The sequence below is a fragment of the Balearica regulorum genome, chromosome 2 (assembly GCF_011004875.1).
Source record: "Balearica regulorum gibbericeps isolate bBalReg1 chromosome 2, bBalReg1.pri, whole genome shotgun sequence".
Lineage (NCBI taxonomy): Eukaryota > Metazoa > Chordata > Aves > Gruiformes > Gruidae > Balearica > Balearica regulorum.
Genome location: NC_046185.1, coordinates 82,173,206 through 82,190,919, shown reverse-complemented (window position 1 = coordinate 82,190,919; position 17,714 = coordinate 82,173,206). Strand labels below are relative to the sequence as shown.

Below are 17,714 nucleotides of genomic sequence, written 5' to 3'. Positions count from 1 at the left end.
TCCTTGTGGTCTTGAAATCAGTAGTTGCTTCAGGAAAACAGTACATTTTCTGTCAAATGGCCTGTGAAAATTCAGGCTCCAATGCATCTATGAATCTGCCTGTGTACATCAGTAGAACTGTTAATTCCATTTCAGTATTACTGTAAGATCTTAAACACAACAGAGACATCAGCTTTTGCAGTATGTAGGTAGGTAGTGTGACAATTTCCAGTATTTCTATAAGCAAACTCTTCCTGAATTCTGACAGTTATCTTCTCCTTCCTTGATTTTCGCTTCCATCCACCATCATCTTCGATATACTCCTGACTGCCCCTAGGCCAAGCATTGCTGCCTTCCTGAAGGCTATATCTCACATCAGTGCCAAACTTGAATATATTTGGGCAGAACCAAGATAAGAACAGCAGAGCTTAATCTCCAGAGCAGTACTTCAACTACCATGTGCTCAACAACTCACACAGAAGTCCTGCCTCATTGGTTAGAAATTGCTTGACCAGTCCCCAGCATGAGCAACTGTTTTGCTCACTTCTCCATCCCTTTCCCCATGATGTCAGCAGCACAACAGAAACACAAATTTTGACTTGGATCCTGGCCTTATTCTCAATTTTTTTTTCAACAGAATCGGATGCCTGGATGAGAAGGGCTCCACTTATATAGAATTAATTCATTCTTGGTTTTAATGTGGATGGTAATACTGCCCTTAAGCTGTGTGCGTATAAACATGTATTGTTTCTCTCTTCAAAAGCTAAGAGAACCAACCTCCAACAAGAGGGCTTGGAAACCAATGAATATTGATTTTTTTAAATATAACTCTATCATTTCCAGATGACTGTCACTTTCGACATACGACTCCACTATGGAGTTACAGTGTTGTTTTGTCTCTGATAATTAGCTAACTTCCCAGTCACCTTTCAATAAGGAATCCATTTCATTGCATTAAGAGATTTTGCTTACTACAGAAACAGTTATTTCACATATTCAGCCAATTTCTATTCCACAAAACAGGAGGAACATGGCTGTTACACAGCAACATAATTCTTTCCCATCCTGAGCAGAGGCACTCCATCTCCATTTAGGTCCTTCCTCACAGGTTACATGACAGATCAGTTCAGAAAGCCTGTTACTAAACCAGTGATTTGCACGCTTAATACAGTCCACATAGCTAGCAAAAAGGAAAAAAAGTGTAGTAACTTAGGTCACTTATCAATACATATTTCCAATTTAGTCTTTCAGTGTCATCTAGTTTTCCATGGGGGTTTTGCATGTGAAACCTAACCTATTATGTTGTGGAAGCTTCCCTCACCTGAACACACTTTGTCTTTTAGATCTTAATTATATACAAGCTTACGAAGGGATAATTTAGCATTTGGTTCCTTTTTCATCCTTAATACTTGACAATTTTTACATTTTGCTTCGTTTAGTTTTTACTAGCATGGCAGAACTAACTTGATGCTCAAGTGACACAAATCAAACCCTAAGAAATTTAACAGTAGAGTGTACATGGGTTGTTTGTCCAAAACAAAAAAAGTCTCCAAGTAGAATACTTAATTTGTCTTTGAAGAGATGCTTTCCTCAACATGTCTATGTAATAAAGCAGCTTGCACATCCACTTTGCGTAATATTATATAGTGAATTAATGCGTTTCTGCTCCCAGAATAACTCTGATGTAACACAGTAATCCAGTGCAGTCTGGTAAAACTAATGTCATCTACTGTCATCCACTAAGGCATTTAATGAAAACTCTACATAAACACTAAACAATGACTTAATTGAGCTAGGACCACACTTGACTGAAGCTACCACAAAAACCACTCAAAAACTAGGTAATGCAGCATTAAGGCTGCCTGTGCAACCCTTATTTGTCAGTGTACCACACATACTGTAACACTCAAACTATGCAGTGCTTTTCCATAAGACCTCCTACTTATCTCTGTACACATAATGGATCTCCTGTGGAGACGAACACTGATGCCTAGTGATTGAGCTTATTATCTGTTGGACCTCTGTCTTATTTATTGAGGAAAAGAAACAAAAGAAGGCATCACACAAGGGAAGACAACAATTAAGCCAGTAAAAAGCCACTCTGAAAAAAAGACAGCTCTTCCTCCTCTAACACTCATCTCTCCCGTGGTTAGGCAAGTCTCATTAAACTAAGAGAACCCAAACAAGCCAGTTTTGTACTCCACCTCTGAAGCTTTGTAGCTAGAACAGGAGCCAGAACACAAAGCATCAGCAAAGGAGGCAAGTGGGAGTGAGATCCCTACCCTAAGTACTGAAAACAAAGAAACCACTTAAAGCCTAGGATAGTATGTTGGCTGCTGAAGACCGCAAAAAACCTTCCTCTTATTCTCTGCTATATCAACACATACAAAAGCTGCAGCATATGCACAGAAGGGAACTGAGCTCAGGCAGCCCAGACAACTTAGAAGGCTGCCCATTAAGTGCTCTGCCTTAATATCAAGGTATATCCATCCCTACCTTCCCATGCTAAAATGCAGGCCTCTGCTACTTCCTTTTCACTGCCTAGAGGCCATCTACAACATTATAGAAAGCAGCACCTTCTCACTCTTTGAATCCACTCTTGCTGCCGCAGTGGACATGAACTGCAAGTCACGTCCTGCTCAGATTCTACATCATGAACTTGCCTACAAGCAGAAACATCACAGATTAAGTAGCTGCCCAGCTAACCAATTGGCCTTTCAAAAGGTTTTTACAGCTTTAACTTTCTAACAGTGAGGACAGCAACATTGACAAATCCACTTCGAAAGAATATTCTAGAAAAAATGAGATTTTAAAAATAGTAGTTCTCACACTTTGTTATACAACAATACATTCCACAAATACAAAGGTCAAATTGGCATACTGGCATATACCCGCAACTGTACATAGTCAGGTCATTTTGCGACAAACTGTTCATCGCTTTAACAGATAAATTGCTGCTTGGAACAAATACTATTTTAGTAAACAAAGACATCAAATCTGTTCAAAACAACCTTGCAAAAACATTCTCAAGCTCCTCTGGAAAACCAAACAAAAACGAAAAGCAAACAAGAGCACAACTATTTATACATCTGCCAGGCAAACATTCTACAGCAGACAATATAGTAAGAAAAGGGAAGATATTAAATATAAAAACTAACCCTCCCATCTTGGAGGTGGAGGGGAAGACAGTTACTGCTTGAAGTTAATAATATCAATGATATCATCGTTACCCATAATTTCCTATTACATTTACCATAATAGTAAATACATCTATTTTAATAGTAATGTTTTTCTGACAAAATCAAAGCATTAACTATATGTATGTCACCTCTCCAATGCAAAGCTTAGAATTAGAATCATGAAAGAACTACTCTTCACTGGCAGCTGGCAAATACTAAACCACAGGGATTCACTTGCACTGGCCCCATTTCACTGGACTGGAAAAGGCCAGTTTTTAGTTAGCAATATCGTGTGGGCTGCCCCCAGTCCCCCCCAAAATGTATAGTGTTGCTCCAGGAAGAAAGCAAGAAAAAATTTGTTTATCTGATTTTCATGGCACTACTGTCATCATCTAAGGACAGTAATCTAGAACACTCACACATGAAGAGTTTTTCCAATATGCTCTTCCATTACACAAATTTTAAACACTCCGACAAGCTTATTTTTTCTTCACCAGAAAGGAAAACAAATAGCTTCCAAACTGGGGTTTGTGGCAGGGCAGAAGGCAAACCTTTTTGGACAATCAAACATAAATTCTTAAATGCTCAGGTTATCACTGCTTTTTACATATGGGTCAGAGGCAAATTTACTGCTTCTTGAAGCAGCTGGGGAAAAAAACCCCAAAAACTTAATTCTCTTTTTTTAAGCTCACAGATACTGGCTCAAAACTTCTGTTCTGTAGAGTCAGGAGATAGCATTTCCACAGAGAAGCTCTTCAAAACAAACAAAAACCCAACAACCCACAATCCACTTTTCCAGGGAGTTAAACTGTCCTATAACAATAATCATCAAGAGATGGTCAGACTTCTCCGTACTGTCTGCACCAGAAAGCCACCTTACAGGTCTTGACATAAGTCTTTACCTTCAATTGTCCACTATAAAGTTTAATGCAAAAAACCCACAAACAAACAAACCCCACAAAAAAAAAAAACCAAACAGAAAGGGTTACACTACTCCATTATGTAAGTCACAAAGGTTCAAATTTAGTTTTATATTTAGTTCTTAAATTCCCACCCAGAGTTCAACTCAGTAAACTGATCTATTTTTAGCTTTTGACTCTTTTGGACATTTCCTTCCTTCATCTGTGTAAACGCGTCACAGCTTCTCAAATGTTTCCCTTTGGCTAAGGAAGGATGCATCTGATTCCAAGCTTTAGAAAAAAAAAACAACTTAATACACACATGCAGAGTGGTTATTGTTGGCTGACTTGTACCCTTGTTCTGAGTCAAGGATAGGCAAATTTGACTCCAGTCCTTGCATTGTACTACAAAAGATACTGCTCTTTCTGCACTGAGAAGTAACGTATGTCATGGCTATCCTCTGCAAGGATCACCACTAGCCAAACCATATTTTATCACTTTCTTATAAGCAGGCTTGACTTGGCTCTGCTGCCTTGATAATTCAATAGATAAACAGCAGAATTTTCCCATAATGGGAACAGAAATGAAGTTCAAGTTTGTAACTTTCTGCTCAGCCACCAAGGCAAAAAATTCAGTCAACTGAGTGTCCTTGTTTTCCTTCCAAACACAGCCTTCCGCTACATTTGGAGAAGCAGGTCTCTTAATTTTTATTTATTTAATATAAAGCATTAATAAGCTAATCAACAAGTTACTAGATAAGCCATTAAGGCTGATCTCATCTTTCCATCTTAAGAGGTGCCACTGTCCCAATAAGTTTTAGTTTGGCTTGCCTTTGTTGTCCTTACAGAAGCCTGGCTCACATAATCCCCTGTCAGTTAAGCAATGCACAGCACTGATTTCCTCTTTGAACTTTGCAAGCCATGGCAAGTTCAAGTCTAACAACTACCCTTAACTGCAGAAAACAAGTACTTGAGGCACACAAAGTGTGACTTCAAGGGGTGCAAAGCAAGAGCATAAGCTACTGCTGTGACTGTCACGTTTCTATTCTTTTAGGACAAACCTGATGTGCAATATGCAACCAAAATGGACTTGCTAACTAACATCAATAAAGCAAATAAATAAATGAAGACAAGGATAAAAGCTTAGAGATTAAAGATTTTAAAAAAAAAAAAAAACCCAAGGCTGTTCAGTTTCTTTAGCAGAGAAATCATATCCTATCTTATTTCCTACAGTAACAGACAAGAAGGAAACCTCTAAAGGTGGGGTTTAACATCATCTTAAGTCTGATCATCTCTGCACTATGTACCAGCAGCTTTTGTGTAGAATGGGACAATCCAGTCAACTTAAATTTCAATTCACCTTGATTTTCTGACAGCTTTATCTTTTTTCCATGCCTTCAGCTGCAGATACCTATTCCACTAATTCCAGAAGAATTACAAAAGGCCAAGACATTTCAACCTTAGCCTATATTTTTTACAAGAGGGTGGAGCATTTTTACAATCCCCGAAAATGATATCATCTTTGCATTCAATGCTGCATAACCCAGCACGTCCAAAAGTTAGTGACACAATAAACATTTGGAAAGTGAAGGACTTACTACTTTAATGCTGGTAGAAAATTATATCCAATAGTGTATAACCATGTCTACACAATGGGTACAGCAAAGCCTATTGTGTAGCATAAGAGGTTAGTCAAGTATTATTTAGCATTTAAATACTCCGTTTATTCTAATTCATTTATTGCGATGTTCTTGACGTATTCTCCTGCTGTTCTTGACGTAACCTCCTTTTATTATCTGGGCCAAGTTTTAAGAAACATCACCTCATTTCATCCCAACATTTAACATCTGCTTGGGCTCTGAAAACAAGCAGTCCACAAGACTTCAACATTCAAGACACTTCTTTTTTCAAGAAATCTTAGCAATAACATTTCTCACTGTTTGATGGCCTCAAAGTTATTTACCAGCTATGCAACCATGACAAAGCTTAGTGAGAAAAGTCTTTGACCGAATGCCTTAACAAAGTACCTCATAAGGCTGCAGGTTTCACTGATGCACAAAAATTTAGGAATTCAGCATAAAATCTAAAGGGCTTGGATTTTAATTCACTGGTTTAGGCAAGAAGTGAGGTATGGACTACTTAAATACTTAGGTATTTAACATGTCCTTGTGGGCCATACTGGCTGCAGTACATTCCCCTGTTCATTTTTAGCACTTAGGAAATCTCACTTCCCTATGACTCCGGACCCCCAGCCTCTAATTGCTAAACAGTTATGTATGAAGCTAACCGCAAAAATCACTACCAGTTGTTTACACCATCTGCAGACACCTCACGAATAACTATTACTGCTCACACATGCACTAAGACTACAAGGAAACATGAGTAATTAAGCTCTGGGTAGTTTCACAGATGACTACAGCACATCAGGATTACTCACAATAGCCCCATTCGGCACCTGACGCCCAGAATACTTTCTCCAACTTTTTGTTAAAAAGATTAATCATGCAAACTCAGTTACCTATGCTACACAGAATACTTAGTTTGACAGTGTCTACGTGCACACATATATCCCCATGCACACTGGTAAAACAAACCTTTCTGAATCTCAGCCTCATGTTCCGACTGTTACACAATCTGGTAACACTACCCTGGCTCTTATGCAGATTGGTAGGAATTACCTGAGCCCTCTTAAAATACTATAAAACATACCAGACAAAGGAAACTACTGGCATGTTTGGAGTGCTGGAAGCCTACACTTTTCTTTCTATTATTTACATATTGCTTCCTTATCATCTTAGCCCTGAGAGAGAAAAAAAAAATTGAGGAATTTTCTCATCTCCCTGTAAAGGTTCCTTTTTCCTCTTAAGAAAAAACCTACCATAATGATAAAACAGTAATGCTGACTTCAGTTCTTCAGTAAGGTCCAGGTTACAAAACGTCACATTCAGAGTACCAGCAAGATGCACAGTTCAGCACAGTTCAGTAGGAAAACCTGTTGCATATTTGCCGTGTTTTTTATTAACCAGTGCTAGTGCCACTTATGCATGGCAGTAACAGTGAGACAGGAGATGGAACAAATTTGACTGAATTATTTGAGAAGACTCCATTCAACAACCTCAGAAAAACAACCCTGTTTTTTAAACAAATGCACGAAGACAATTAGGGTATCTCCTCCTCCTCTGTGCAACCACAAGAGGCTGGGATCAACAGCTCCAGTTTCAGATGAGTTAGAGCATCTATTTGGCAGAAAAGCCACTGGAAAGGGCTTTGTATCTTTAAAGCAGAGTCTCGTCACTCAGACTGTTTGGTGAAACTTTCTGGACATAACTCACTTATTATCCTCTTTCTTTGTATATCAATACAACAACCTACTCTAGAGGCTGAAAATCGGATGCTTTAATGTACTGTAGTGTCTACTGCTAAAAGCATTTGAGTTGTTCCTTGTCATTTCAATTCCTCCTCCTCACTACTGGGTAAGTGATCTGTTTTCTCAAAACAGCAGTATCCTTCCTGAAGGAATATGACTCAGCTTTGCAGATCATCAGTATTACTTCACCAGTAGTCTACTTTTTGATTTTGCTGCACCAGGAAAAATATGAAGTTAAACAAAGATCCTTATCCAAATCAAGCAAATTTCTTTATGAGAACAACCAAGTAGACGCAAACATTTTAGTCACTAGATTTAAAATAACCTGCTATGACCTTCAATTTTTTTTTATTCTATCCAGTCTTTTTTTTTTTTTTTAAAGATTAGACTTGGTTCTCATCAACATCAAGCAGAAAATTAGTTTACTTTGTTCTCATTAAAATCACCACCCACTTTCAGAAGAATATCGCTCAACTACGAGTGCATTTCCAAAGCTTCAATGTGTCTTTCCTACTTCAACACTTTTGCTGACCACAAAAAGCTAATTCAGTGATCTTGCCCCCTTCTTCAAGCTGCAGACCAAAATCACAGTGCAGTTTCACCCTATTAATAAACTGACCTAATAGTTTGATCTAAACAGGCCCATTTGTTGTCACTATTTTTATTATTTTTTATTGAAAAAGAGTAGAGCAACATTAGTATTTTCTCTTTATATCAGGGTAGGGAAAGTCTTTCCAGTCTCTGTTCAGATTTTATTTACCTAGATGACCATTTTACATGGTCAAGCTTTTGGAAGCCACATGATACTTCAGTTTGACATTTCAGACCTCTTTCTGCTACGTTGTTGTGGGACACATTTAATTGGAGAGAAACCACTTCTCTAAGAAACATTTACTAACCACCTTGTCTAAACAGTGACAAGGCTCTGCAATTAATGAAAGCCCCAGCTGCACCAAGTCTCTTCCTACTTCTGTCAGGTACCTTCTGAGCACATCAGAACTTCATGCCAGCTCAAACATACTCCTCTCAAGAATGGGCCTGGCTTTTCTCTAACTCCCATTTACCTTCTACTGTAAATGTGCATTTACTTTATTAACTGTCAGCTATCACAGATGTTACAAGTAATTCTCTGTCCCCTCTTAGAAATATTCATGAAGTCTGCCTACAACTCTTTCAAACACACCCTGACTTCTAACCTTCTCTGTTCTTGGCTATCCCCAGAGTAGTTTGGCTGTTCCACACTAAGCCAAGTTGCACAACAGCTGCTGCGTTTCACACTGAAGTGCTCTGTCCTCATCTTCATTGTTCCAGGAAACGTCAATCCAACAATGCTATTCCCAGAGTAACTTCTCCATTGTAACTTCATTGTTTCTGTAGTTATTTTTGTTCTGCATAGTGCACATCAGCAACTATCAAGTTGTGACATTTCTCTATGGTGTTTTTCAAAACACTTTTTTTTTTTTCTTCCACTTTAACCACCTTATTACAATGGCTGCTGCTGGAACTGGATTCAAAACTCCACAAGAGGACCCACTTCTTTTTCAGCCCAGGTCAACCAGTACTAATGACAGCAACACTGCTGCAACCTTCTAACTAAAGCAACTCAGAGGACAAAGTAAGAGATTCTTGAAAAGCAAACACAACATCTTAAAGTTTTTGGTGTGGGGTTTTTTGTTTGGTTTTTTTTTTTTTAATACAAATGCTCTTGTCACTCTAAGCTGCATGAAAGAATGGCCAACACGGAGATACCATGTGGGGTACCACCAGTGCTGCCTGCCAACACTTCACTTTTGGCTTCACTGTTAGATTATTTTTGTTAGACATTTGTCATTATAGCTACTCCAACTGCCATGCCAATTAAGCCACACAACCACAGCTCTGACTACCTTCTCTGCAAGTTAGCTACTACATATAGGCAGTAGGTGGATGAACCTTCTTAGAACAGCACTACTTTAACTTTATATGTTGTCTGTTCTGCTCTATGGATTTAAGCTAAAAATTTGTTTTCTCACATTTGATGCCTAATATGAAGGTTATTTTGCCTATGATCTAAAAGCAAGCACGTTTTTATCAGTAGTATTCATGACAAAAATTTGCTGCCTTCTAATAGTATGCTTGCTTTTTCTTTTCCACATAATCTTTCCCCTCCCTCTTTTTTTTCTTCCCCTCTTCCTAGAAGGCTTTCTGTGCTACAGTAGCAGTTTTAATGTTGTCTACTACAGGCAGTCAACTTCCCAAGCGACTATCACACAGGACACTCATGTAAAGCAAGGCAACAGTACATAAAACAATATGATCAGGAAGAAGCAAAACATAGGTCCTCCCTGTAAACATGAAATAGCAAATTTCTGAGTAAATCTTTTGGGCTTTATCTTTACAGTATTATTTGTTAAGTGAAGTTCCTGAACTATACCAAACCACATGATCATTATTTAAGAAGAAAAAAAAAATCATATTTTCATGATACTCATTAATACTTCCTATATGGTCTCAGCTACTCAAGCAATTATCAGCCTAGGCTACTATAGGCAGACTTGGTTGAACCCAGATTGATCCAAGTCTCAAGTTACCAGTACTTGCAGAAGTCATCAATTACATGTCCATAATCACAACAGATTTCAGTATCCAATTTTCCTACGCTACTCACATGGACATTTTGGTACCTACATATAACTCAAAACAAAGTTTTAAATTCTCTTATCATTAAGCTTACATTAAGAAGCACGTACAAAAGCAGGAAAGATTAAGTGCACAACGTTAGAACCAGATGCTATTCAAAGCAATTCTGGCTACCAGCCTGTTCTTTGACTTCACCTCCAGAGAGGTGGCATACTGAACTCTACTCAGGACACCCTTCTCCTCCAGACCCACTTTCATCTTACAGACTTATTCCTCCTCCTGAGAGAGGACTACTACTGTCTGCGTAGATTCACTTTTAGATGGAAAATGCCCCACCTTTTTGTTTTCCCAGATCAAGTGCTGAAGTACAATTAACAGTTATATTTGGATTTGACCTGGAGAAACTTGGGTATTCACCCTAATGACAAGACTTCCAAGGCCTCTTGTTTTTCCTTTGTTTTGCAAACATTTCTGTCTCTCCAAATGGTCCCTGCCCCTTGCTCAGTATGTAAATTTTGCTCCTTGTGGAAACGTCGCACGTGTTCTAATAAACAGGTGGTGACAACACAAATCTCCTCAATGGCTTACAGAAAGCTGTATCGTTTGTCCATACATGAATGAAGCTACTGCACAGTTTGCAGAAGCCACTCACACTGAATGTATCTTACAGGAAATAACTACATCCACTTTCATCACAAAACTGTGAAGCATTATCAGTTGATAACTTGGGGTTTTTTTCCACTAAGACCTATCAGTCATTTATAAAGACACTTGCTAGACTGTCTAACCAGGAGGTGACTGAAGTGCTTACAAGCCTTTTTCTATGCATCCTTTGGTATTCACAGATTTCTCCATCATCCCAGAAAGGTACGTTTAATTACAAAATGTACAATCAATATATCTTTTACTTACATGAAAAAAAACTTTGTTCTTTATGCTCAAAACTAAAATTCATTAACTTCAACTAGCAAAAATTCTTTGGTTTGGAGGACACTGTTATAATAGCACGATTTAAACTTAACAAACAGCCCTCATTCTTGCATCCTAAAGATGTCACTTGACAGTCCCCTTCCCAAAGTATTGAGGACTCAAAGCTGCAAAGATGAAGATTTAAGCAACAAGAGAACAATCTCCAAAGAAAAACCTCTGTACGGTTACTGCTCTGTAAGCCATGACTTGATGGCAGTCCCCCAAATTCAACTTTGCTCATGTTAGTCATTTTCAGCCCTTCAGAATACATAGGATTTTAAAGGTGAAACTGAGAAGACATTTTTAAAAGTTTTATCTTAATACCTTTTCATACAGAATAGGTCTTGTATACTTAACACATCTATTAACACCCCTCTACTGAGCCACTTAAACTCAGTGCCATTGGGGTTTCTGTTTTTCCATAATTCTGAGAGATGCTATTAGTCCTTTCAAGTCGTATCAGTACACTTAATAAGAAAAAAAAGGAATGCTTGTCTATACATCTTCAGCTCAAAACATATTCCTTCTGTCAGTTTACAGAGTCATCTCTAATCTCCAATTTACATATAGGACAGAAAGGCACTTCCTACAACCACTGTGTTTTCTCCATCAAAATGTAATCACTTTGCTTCGTGCTCAACTCTGCTTCTTAGCAGTTTTACTCTAAAACACAGTTTTACTCTTTTACACACAAAAAAGGTGACAGATCTAACAAGGTGTTCTTGTCTTTTCAACTTCAAATAATGAGATTTAGATACCAAATAGATAACGAAGTAAGCTGCTTCAATTTCTTCCAATTCTGATAAAGGGATTCCTCATTTAAATTCAAGACACACAATCTTTATGTTTTCATACTACTACCTCACTTCCAGTTCAGCTTCTTTCTTCACATTTCAATTGCAACTTATTTCCACAACAACTCACAGTGAGCTTACATTTACATAACCAAAGTGAAAACTGGAAACCTACACATTTCAAGTGATGTGAACCCAGCTGCTGTTCAACATCCTAACAAAACATCTTCCAAATAATGAAACTCCATTCTTTATGCTACTTTAATTCTACTTCAGGCTCAGTCTTACAAAAGGACAGGAGAAAAGCCAATAACCCCACTGACCAATTTAACTAACCTAAGATTAGAACTGATTGTTCACGAGGGGTTTTTGTTGGTGATGTTTTTTTTCTTACTGGAAAACATTGTAACATTTTTACTCATTTTCTCTTTTAAGTAACAGCTACAGCTTTGGTGACATTCTCTGCAAGTGACAGGAAAAAGGAAGCATTTGTCATGGTAAATACTGTAAAGAGACAAATATTTTGTCTGCTCCCACGTACACCAAACGAAGTTGTTTGTTGTTCATTGATCGCTGTGTCCATTGTGTTTCACTGAAATAAAAGCTGTGCCTCCTGTTCAAACAAAGGGAAGCACCAGAGATCTCTTAATAGACCCTTTCCTTATAAAAGAGTGGATCATGTACAGAGGCAGAGTTTTAAGAGCTCTTTCCAATACCGAACACTCACAAGAGATGCCAGAACATTTTCTAGCGTATGTCACAGTCCAGGATGAACCAGATAACCTCCACATGTAAATATGGAAATGAGAATGCTAGTTGTTAAACATGCTCTAAGAGTTTTTTGATAAGCATTTGACATATCCTTCTACTGCTTTAAGATTTTTTGTTGCTGCAAGACTAAGCTCAGTGCAACTTCTGTTACCAGTACCAGAAGTCATCACTGCACCACTTACGAACTTATCAACTCTGTGTCATCCCTCTACCCACAGGTAAGTGTGGAAGTTGACTATTAATACAGCAGCAAGGTCTTCCAAAACTACAAGATTACTACACATGTACCCCTTCGTAATTACAGTAGGCAGACTATAAGTCTACTGCTGTAATCCATCATTTTGCTTTCAACAGGATTTTTTCATTAGAACGACAAAGCTCAGCTCTTCTTCCACAACGAAACCCACCAAGGCCAGCATCTTGACAAGGAGTTTCGCTCTCATTGCTGTCATGTTGCCGAGGGAGCATCAGGCCCTTCAGGAGGGACACAGCCCCCTGTTCGGACCGTCTGTCCAAGCAAACGCAGCGCTGAAGCCTGCTTCAGGGATGCCTGCTGCAAATCACACCTCCTCCTTCACCCTCATTAAACCAACAGCAAGCCCCGACTGCGAGCAGCACTGATTACGTTTCCCACTTCCCTCGTGGACTTTCCTTAAAAACCCAATTAACGCAGCTTTTATTATTATTACTACTGCCATCTTTTTTTTTTTTTTTTTTTTTTTTTTTTTTTTTTACACATGAAATGGGCAATCCCCTTCATCTTTTCAGCGGTGAGTCTGCATTTTCCTTGCTCGCCGCTCCTTTTTAGGCATCCAAACGGAGCAAGTGTCCAGCCCTGCCCTGCCGCCCCGCCTGGGAGCGATGGCCGGGGGTGCCCGGAGCTGCCGGCGGAGCGGAGGGATGGAGGGGAGGAGCCGCCGCCGCTCGGGGGAGGGTAGCCGGCACCGGAGGGAGGCTCAGCCGCCGCCGCCCAGGCTGCCGGCACGGCTCCGTCCCCGCCGCCGGCGGTTCGTGCGGCCCGGGCAGCCCTGCCCTTCTCTGCGTCCCTGCCGCCACTCCCCAAGGGACAACGTCTCGGTGGCGGGGGCAGCCGCTCTCCCCGCCCGGTTGCGTGCCGAGGGTAAACACCGAGGGAGAAGGCGGCCTCCATTTTTTTTATCCCGGCAGCCTGTCAACAGGCTCCCCCCCTTCCCCTCCCGAGCCTCCGCACCGAGCCAGGCTTCCCAACCCGGCAGCGCCCGAGAGCCGCCGCCGCCCGGCCCCCCCTTAGCCAAGGCAGGGACACCCCTTAACGTGGGGCTAGGTGTTTGTCTTTTTCTTCCCCTTCCCGCTACAGACACCCGCTTTCAACGCTGCACTCTCCCACCCCTGCCCCCGGCCGCCACCCAGCAGCACGGCACCGGCGGAGCGCGACCGGAGGCGCGTTGCCTTTTATAGCGGTGTCATCCCTGCCTGCCCGCCTGCCTCCCCGGGGGGCCCCGGCCAGCGCAGCCCGCTCCCCGCAGCCTTGCGGCGCGCCGCTCCCCTGCTCCCACTCACCCTCCCCGCCCCTCCGACACCGAGGGCTGCCCGGAGCCGCGGCTGCTCCTCTGCCCGCGTCCCGCCGCGCAGCTCCCGGCGGGACATTTTCGGGGGGAACTGGGTCCGCCCGGCGGCAGGTGGTGCCGCTCGGCCCCGGTAACACGCCCGTTATCGGGCCGGCATCAGAAAAAGAGTCGCACCTGTCACCGGCGACACCGCCTCGGGGCAGCACCCAGTCCCCGCACCCGCCCCGGCCGCCCGCCGCACCCGTTTTCACGCCGGCAAGGGTGGCGTCCCGCCCGCAGCAGCAACCGCAAGTTGCCGGGCCCCAGACGAAGCCCCTCTGCCCCCGCGGCACGGGACGAGCGGGCTGGGCTCGCTTTCCCGCTGCCGCCCGGCCAGGCCCCCCCTGCGCGGGCCGGGCTCCGCACCGCCGCCTCCCCGAGGAAGCGCGGCGGCGCGCGGTACGGACGGGCACTGCCGAAGCGGCCCCGCCGGCGAGAGGAGGGCGAGCCTTCCCCGGGGCCACCTGACAAAGCCGGCTGCCCTCGCCCCCTCTCCCCGCGGGCAGCTCCAGGAGAAAGACGCCGCTTCACTTCACCTTTCGCTGCCACCTCCAGCCGCGGCCTCGCCGCTGCCCCTTCCTCCTTCCCTCCCTCCCCACGCCGGGACGGGGCCGCACTCACCGGATCGGAAGAATGCCGCGATGTCCGCCGAGTCCTTGGCTGCCTCCTCGGCTCCTTCCCCCGCGCCGCTGCCGGCCGTGGTGGCGGCGGCGGCGGAGGTGGCGGTAGCGGCGCTGCTCATGGCTGCTGTGTGTGGCGGCAGCGGCGGTTCCTCCGGGCGAGACCCACCGCCAACCCCACCGCCCCCTCCGCGGGTCCCGGCTTCACCTCCGGGCGGGAGCGGCCGTTAGGGCGGCAGCCGGAGCGGGCGAGCGATGCGGGGCGGCGGCGGGCGGCCACAGCGAGCGCAGGGACATGAAGGTATGTGCGGAATGGCAGCTCCGGGAGCGCCCACCCCCCGCAGCCACCTAGGAGGCGGCGTGTGCATGCAGGGAGTCAGGGCGGGCGGGCGGGCGGCAGCCGGAGCGCAGACAATCGCGGGAGGAGGAGGAGGAGGGCGACGACGACGACGACGGCATGGGGAGGGCCAGCAGTCCGCGCAGCCAGCAGCCGGTGGGCGGAGAAAGAAGGAACGTTTCCAGCCTTTTTTTTTTCTTTTTCTGTTGTTTTTTTTGAGGGGTTGGGGTTTTTTTGAGGGAGCGAGCCGGAGGAGCAGCAGCTGCCTTAGCCGCCGTGGTGCCGGTGACCGCAGCAACCACCGTCCTCCATCTTGACTGGGAGGAGGGTGGGAAGGGGGAGTCGGGAAAGGAAGCGAGTCCCCGCCCGAGGAACAAGGGCGCGGGGGGAGCTCGGGAGTCTCCGGCTGCGTCCGGCACCGGTCGGGATGAGGCGGGGCGGGGCGGTGTAGGACGTCAGCGTTCCCGCCGAGCCCGCTCCCCATTGGCTGGGGCGCGGCTGCCGGGGGAGCCCGCCGGGCGGGCGGGGGCGGGGCGGGGGTCCCTGGCGGCCGTTGCTCGGCGGCTGCCGGAGGCGCGGCCGCGGGGTGGGGCGTTGTTGGTTTATTTTTTAATTTTTTTTTTTTTTAACCGCTTCCGACTGACTTTCGCCCTCGTACGCAGCTGCTGCGGGGCAGCCCAGCTGCCGGCTCGCTGGTGTGCGGAAGTCGAATTGGGGGGGGGGGGGGGCCTAAAAAAAATCTAGTCAGTCCGTCCGTCCCGGGGGCGGGGTCGCGGTCGCGCGAGGGGGCCGCGCCCGACGCGGCGGGAGGTGACAGGTGGCGCGTGCCCCGTGCTCCTGCCCGCTTTTCCTCAGGAGGCTCGGTGCGAGGTGACGTCGGCTGTGTCGTCTCTCCGAGGGGTCGTGCTCGGTAAGAGCTCCTCTGCCCGTGGTTTTAAAGAAGAGGCACTTGCCGCTCGAAGCAAAAAAAAAAAAGAAAAAAAAAAAGAAAAAGAGGGCACGGAATTTTTTTCGGAGAGGTACCTTTAAAAGGTATCGAAACAATCCATTTTATTGCTGTCTGTATTGTTGGCTTTTTTTTTCTTCAGTGATCACAGGGACACTTCAATATATTTTGTGTCATGGACCAGTCCAATGCTTAGTAAGCATTTTGCTTAAAATAAGCAAACCGCTCATGATGGAAAGTGCAATCGGGTGCATGGATAAGGGGCATCCCAAACACAATTGTGCTACTCATGTTAAACTGCCAGAATTAAGATTGTGTGCAGATAAGGTTGAAGAGAGAGTGGTGAAGTAGGCAATTTAGCAGTTGCACAAATTGATAAAGCTGAGTAACACATCTCACATGCTTGTGGTAACTGGTCAGAGACATTGCTTGTTAGCACAGCTGAAATGCAGAAGTACAGCTTCAGGAATTAAACTCCCGAACCTTTGATAAGTGTTAAAAACAGAGGTAACTTCAAGAGAAATGCGGTTCTGTTAGTTTATCACAGTCAGATGATGTGGAAGTCATCCACAAGGTTCCCAAGGTTTGTATTTATCTGAAGTTGTATAGCTTGATGAAAAAGCTTTTGTGCAACTACCCCTGCCCTAATTTCTCTTACAGAGAAGAGATTAGTTTGACTGAAAAGATTTTTTTTTTTTAATGTTTTTTCTTTCAGGCAGTGGGCACAGGAAAAAGTTCCAAATTAGCACCCCACTGGCAGAACTATTTGCAATGTGAATTCCTTTACAGCTGGCCTAGCACCATCCACCTAGCAAAAACCATGACTAGGACAAATGCTGCTGTTTTCTAGCAAGCAGTGAGTTGACCTGGGAGTAGGAATAGGATATAGTACATGAACACAGAAAAAACTGCATAAGAATATGGAAAATAGGATAGCAAATGTAAAGAGTTAATATAATGAGTAAAGAAAAATAGGTCTCTTGGAATCTCCATAATTTGAGCTTTCAGTGGCTTCAGAGCAAGAAGTGCTCAAGATTATTTGTTTTCTGTATTTGAATGGAGATTTGGACATGTTGTGCAACACTGGAAAAAGCTTTGGAAGACTGCTTATCAGCCATTGAAAATAAGATACTGACCATCTATTTCCACTTAGTTGCTTATTCAGCATACTGTACAGTTTGTCAGTGGGTGCTAAAAAGCCAAGGTTCATTTGAACAATTTTGAAGGCTGTATGACCAGTTTGTCCCTTCCCCTGCCCCTTCCATCTGCTGAATTGGTTTGTTTTTCTCTGAACACATGGATGCCCTGAGCCGTGTCCCCCACTACAAGAGCCTTTCATCACTGTGAAACTGGTGGAGATCAACTAGTTGCAATTTGAGTTCTTCACCTGCAGCAAAGGTGGCCCTTACAGAGAAACCTTCAACAGCCAAATCTGCTTATATCCTTTGCAGCATTCAAAAGCAATACACGTTTGCTAATGTTCAGGTTGCAATATTTACTGAAGGGTAAGTTAAAAGAAAGACATAAAGATAGGAAAATGGCATTATGACAAAGTTACTTAACCCACTGTAATAAAACAAGGATTTCGTTCACAGGTATCCACCTTAGATATCAAATACCAGATTTAATATTTTTACATTAGGAGATT

At 43.6% G+C, this 17,714-nt stretch overlaps 1 protein-coding gene across 3 annotated transcripts in view; it reads right to left on the bottom strand.

Moving 5' to 3' along the window:
- The window catches only part of TRIO (trio Rho guanine nucleotide exchange factor), a 259,674-nt gene extending 244,227 nt beyond the window's left edge, over nucleotides 1–15,447 (bottom strand). For all 3 annotated transcript variants that reach the window (XM_075744826.1, XM_075744827.1, XM_075744828.1), the window contains exon 1: nucleotides 14,785–15,447. In XM_075744826.1, coding sequence (XP_075600941.1) covers nucleotides 14,785–14,905 — 121 coding nt within the window. In that variant the 5' untranslated portion in view covers nucleotides 14,906–15,447. The remainder of the gene's footprint in view (nucleotides 1–14,784) is intronic.
- Nucleotides 15,448–17,714: the final 2,267 nt, after the last annotated feature.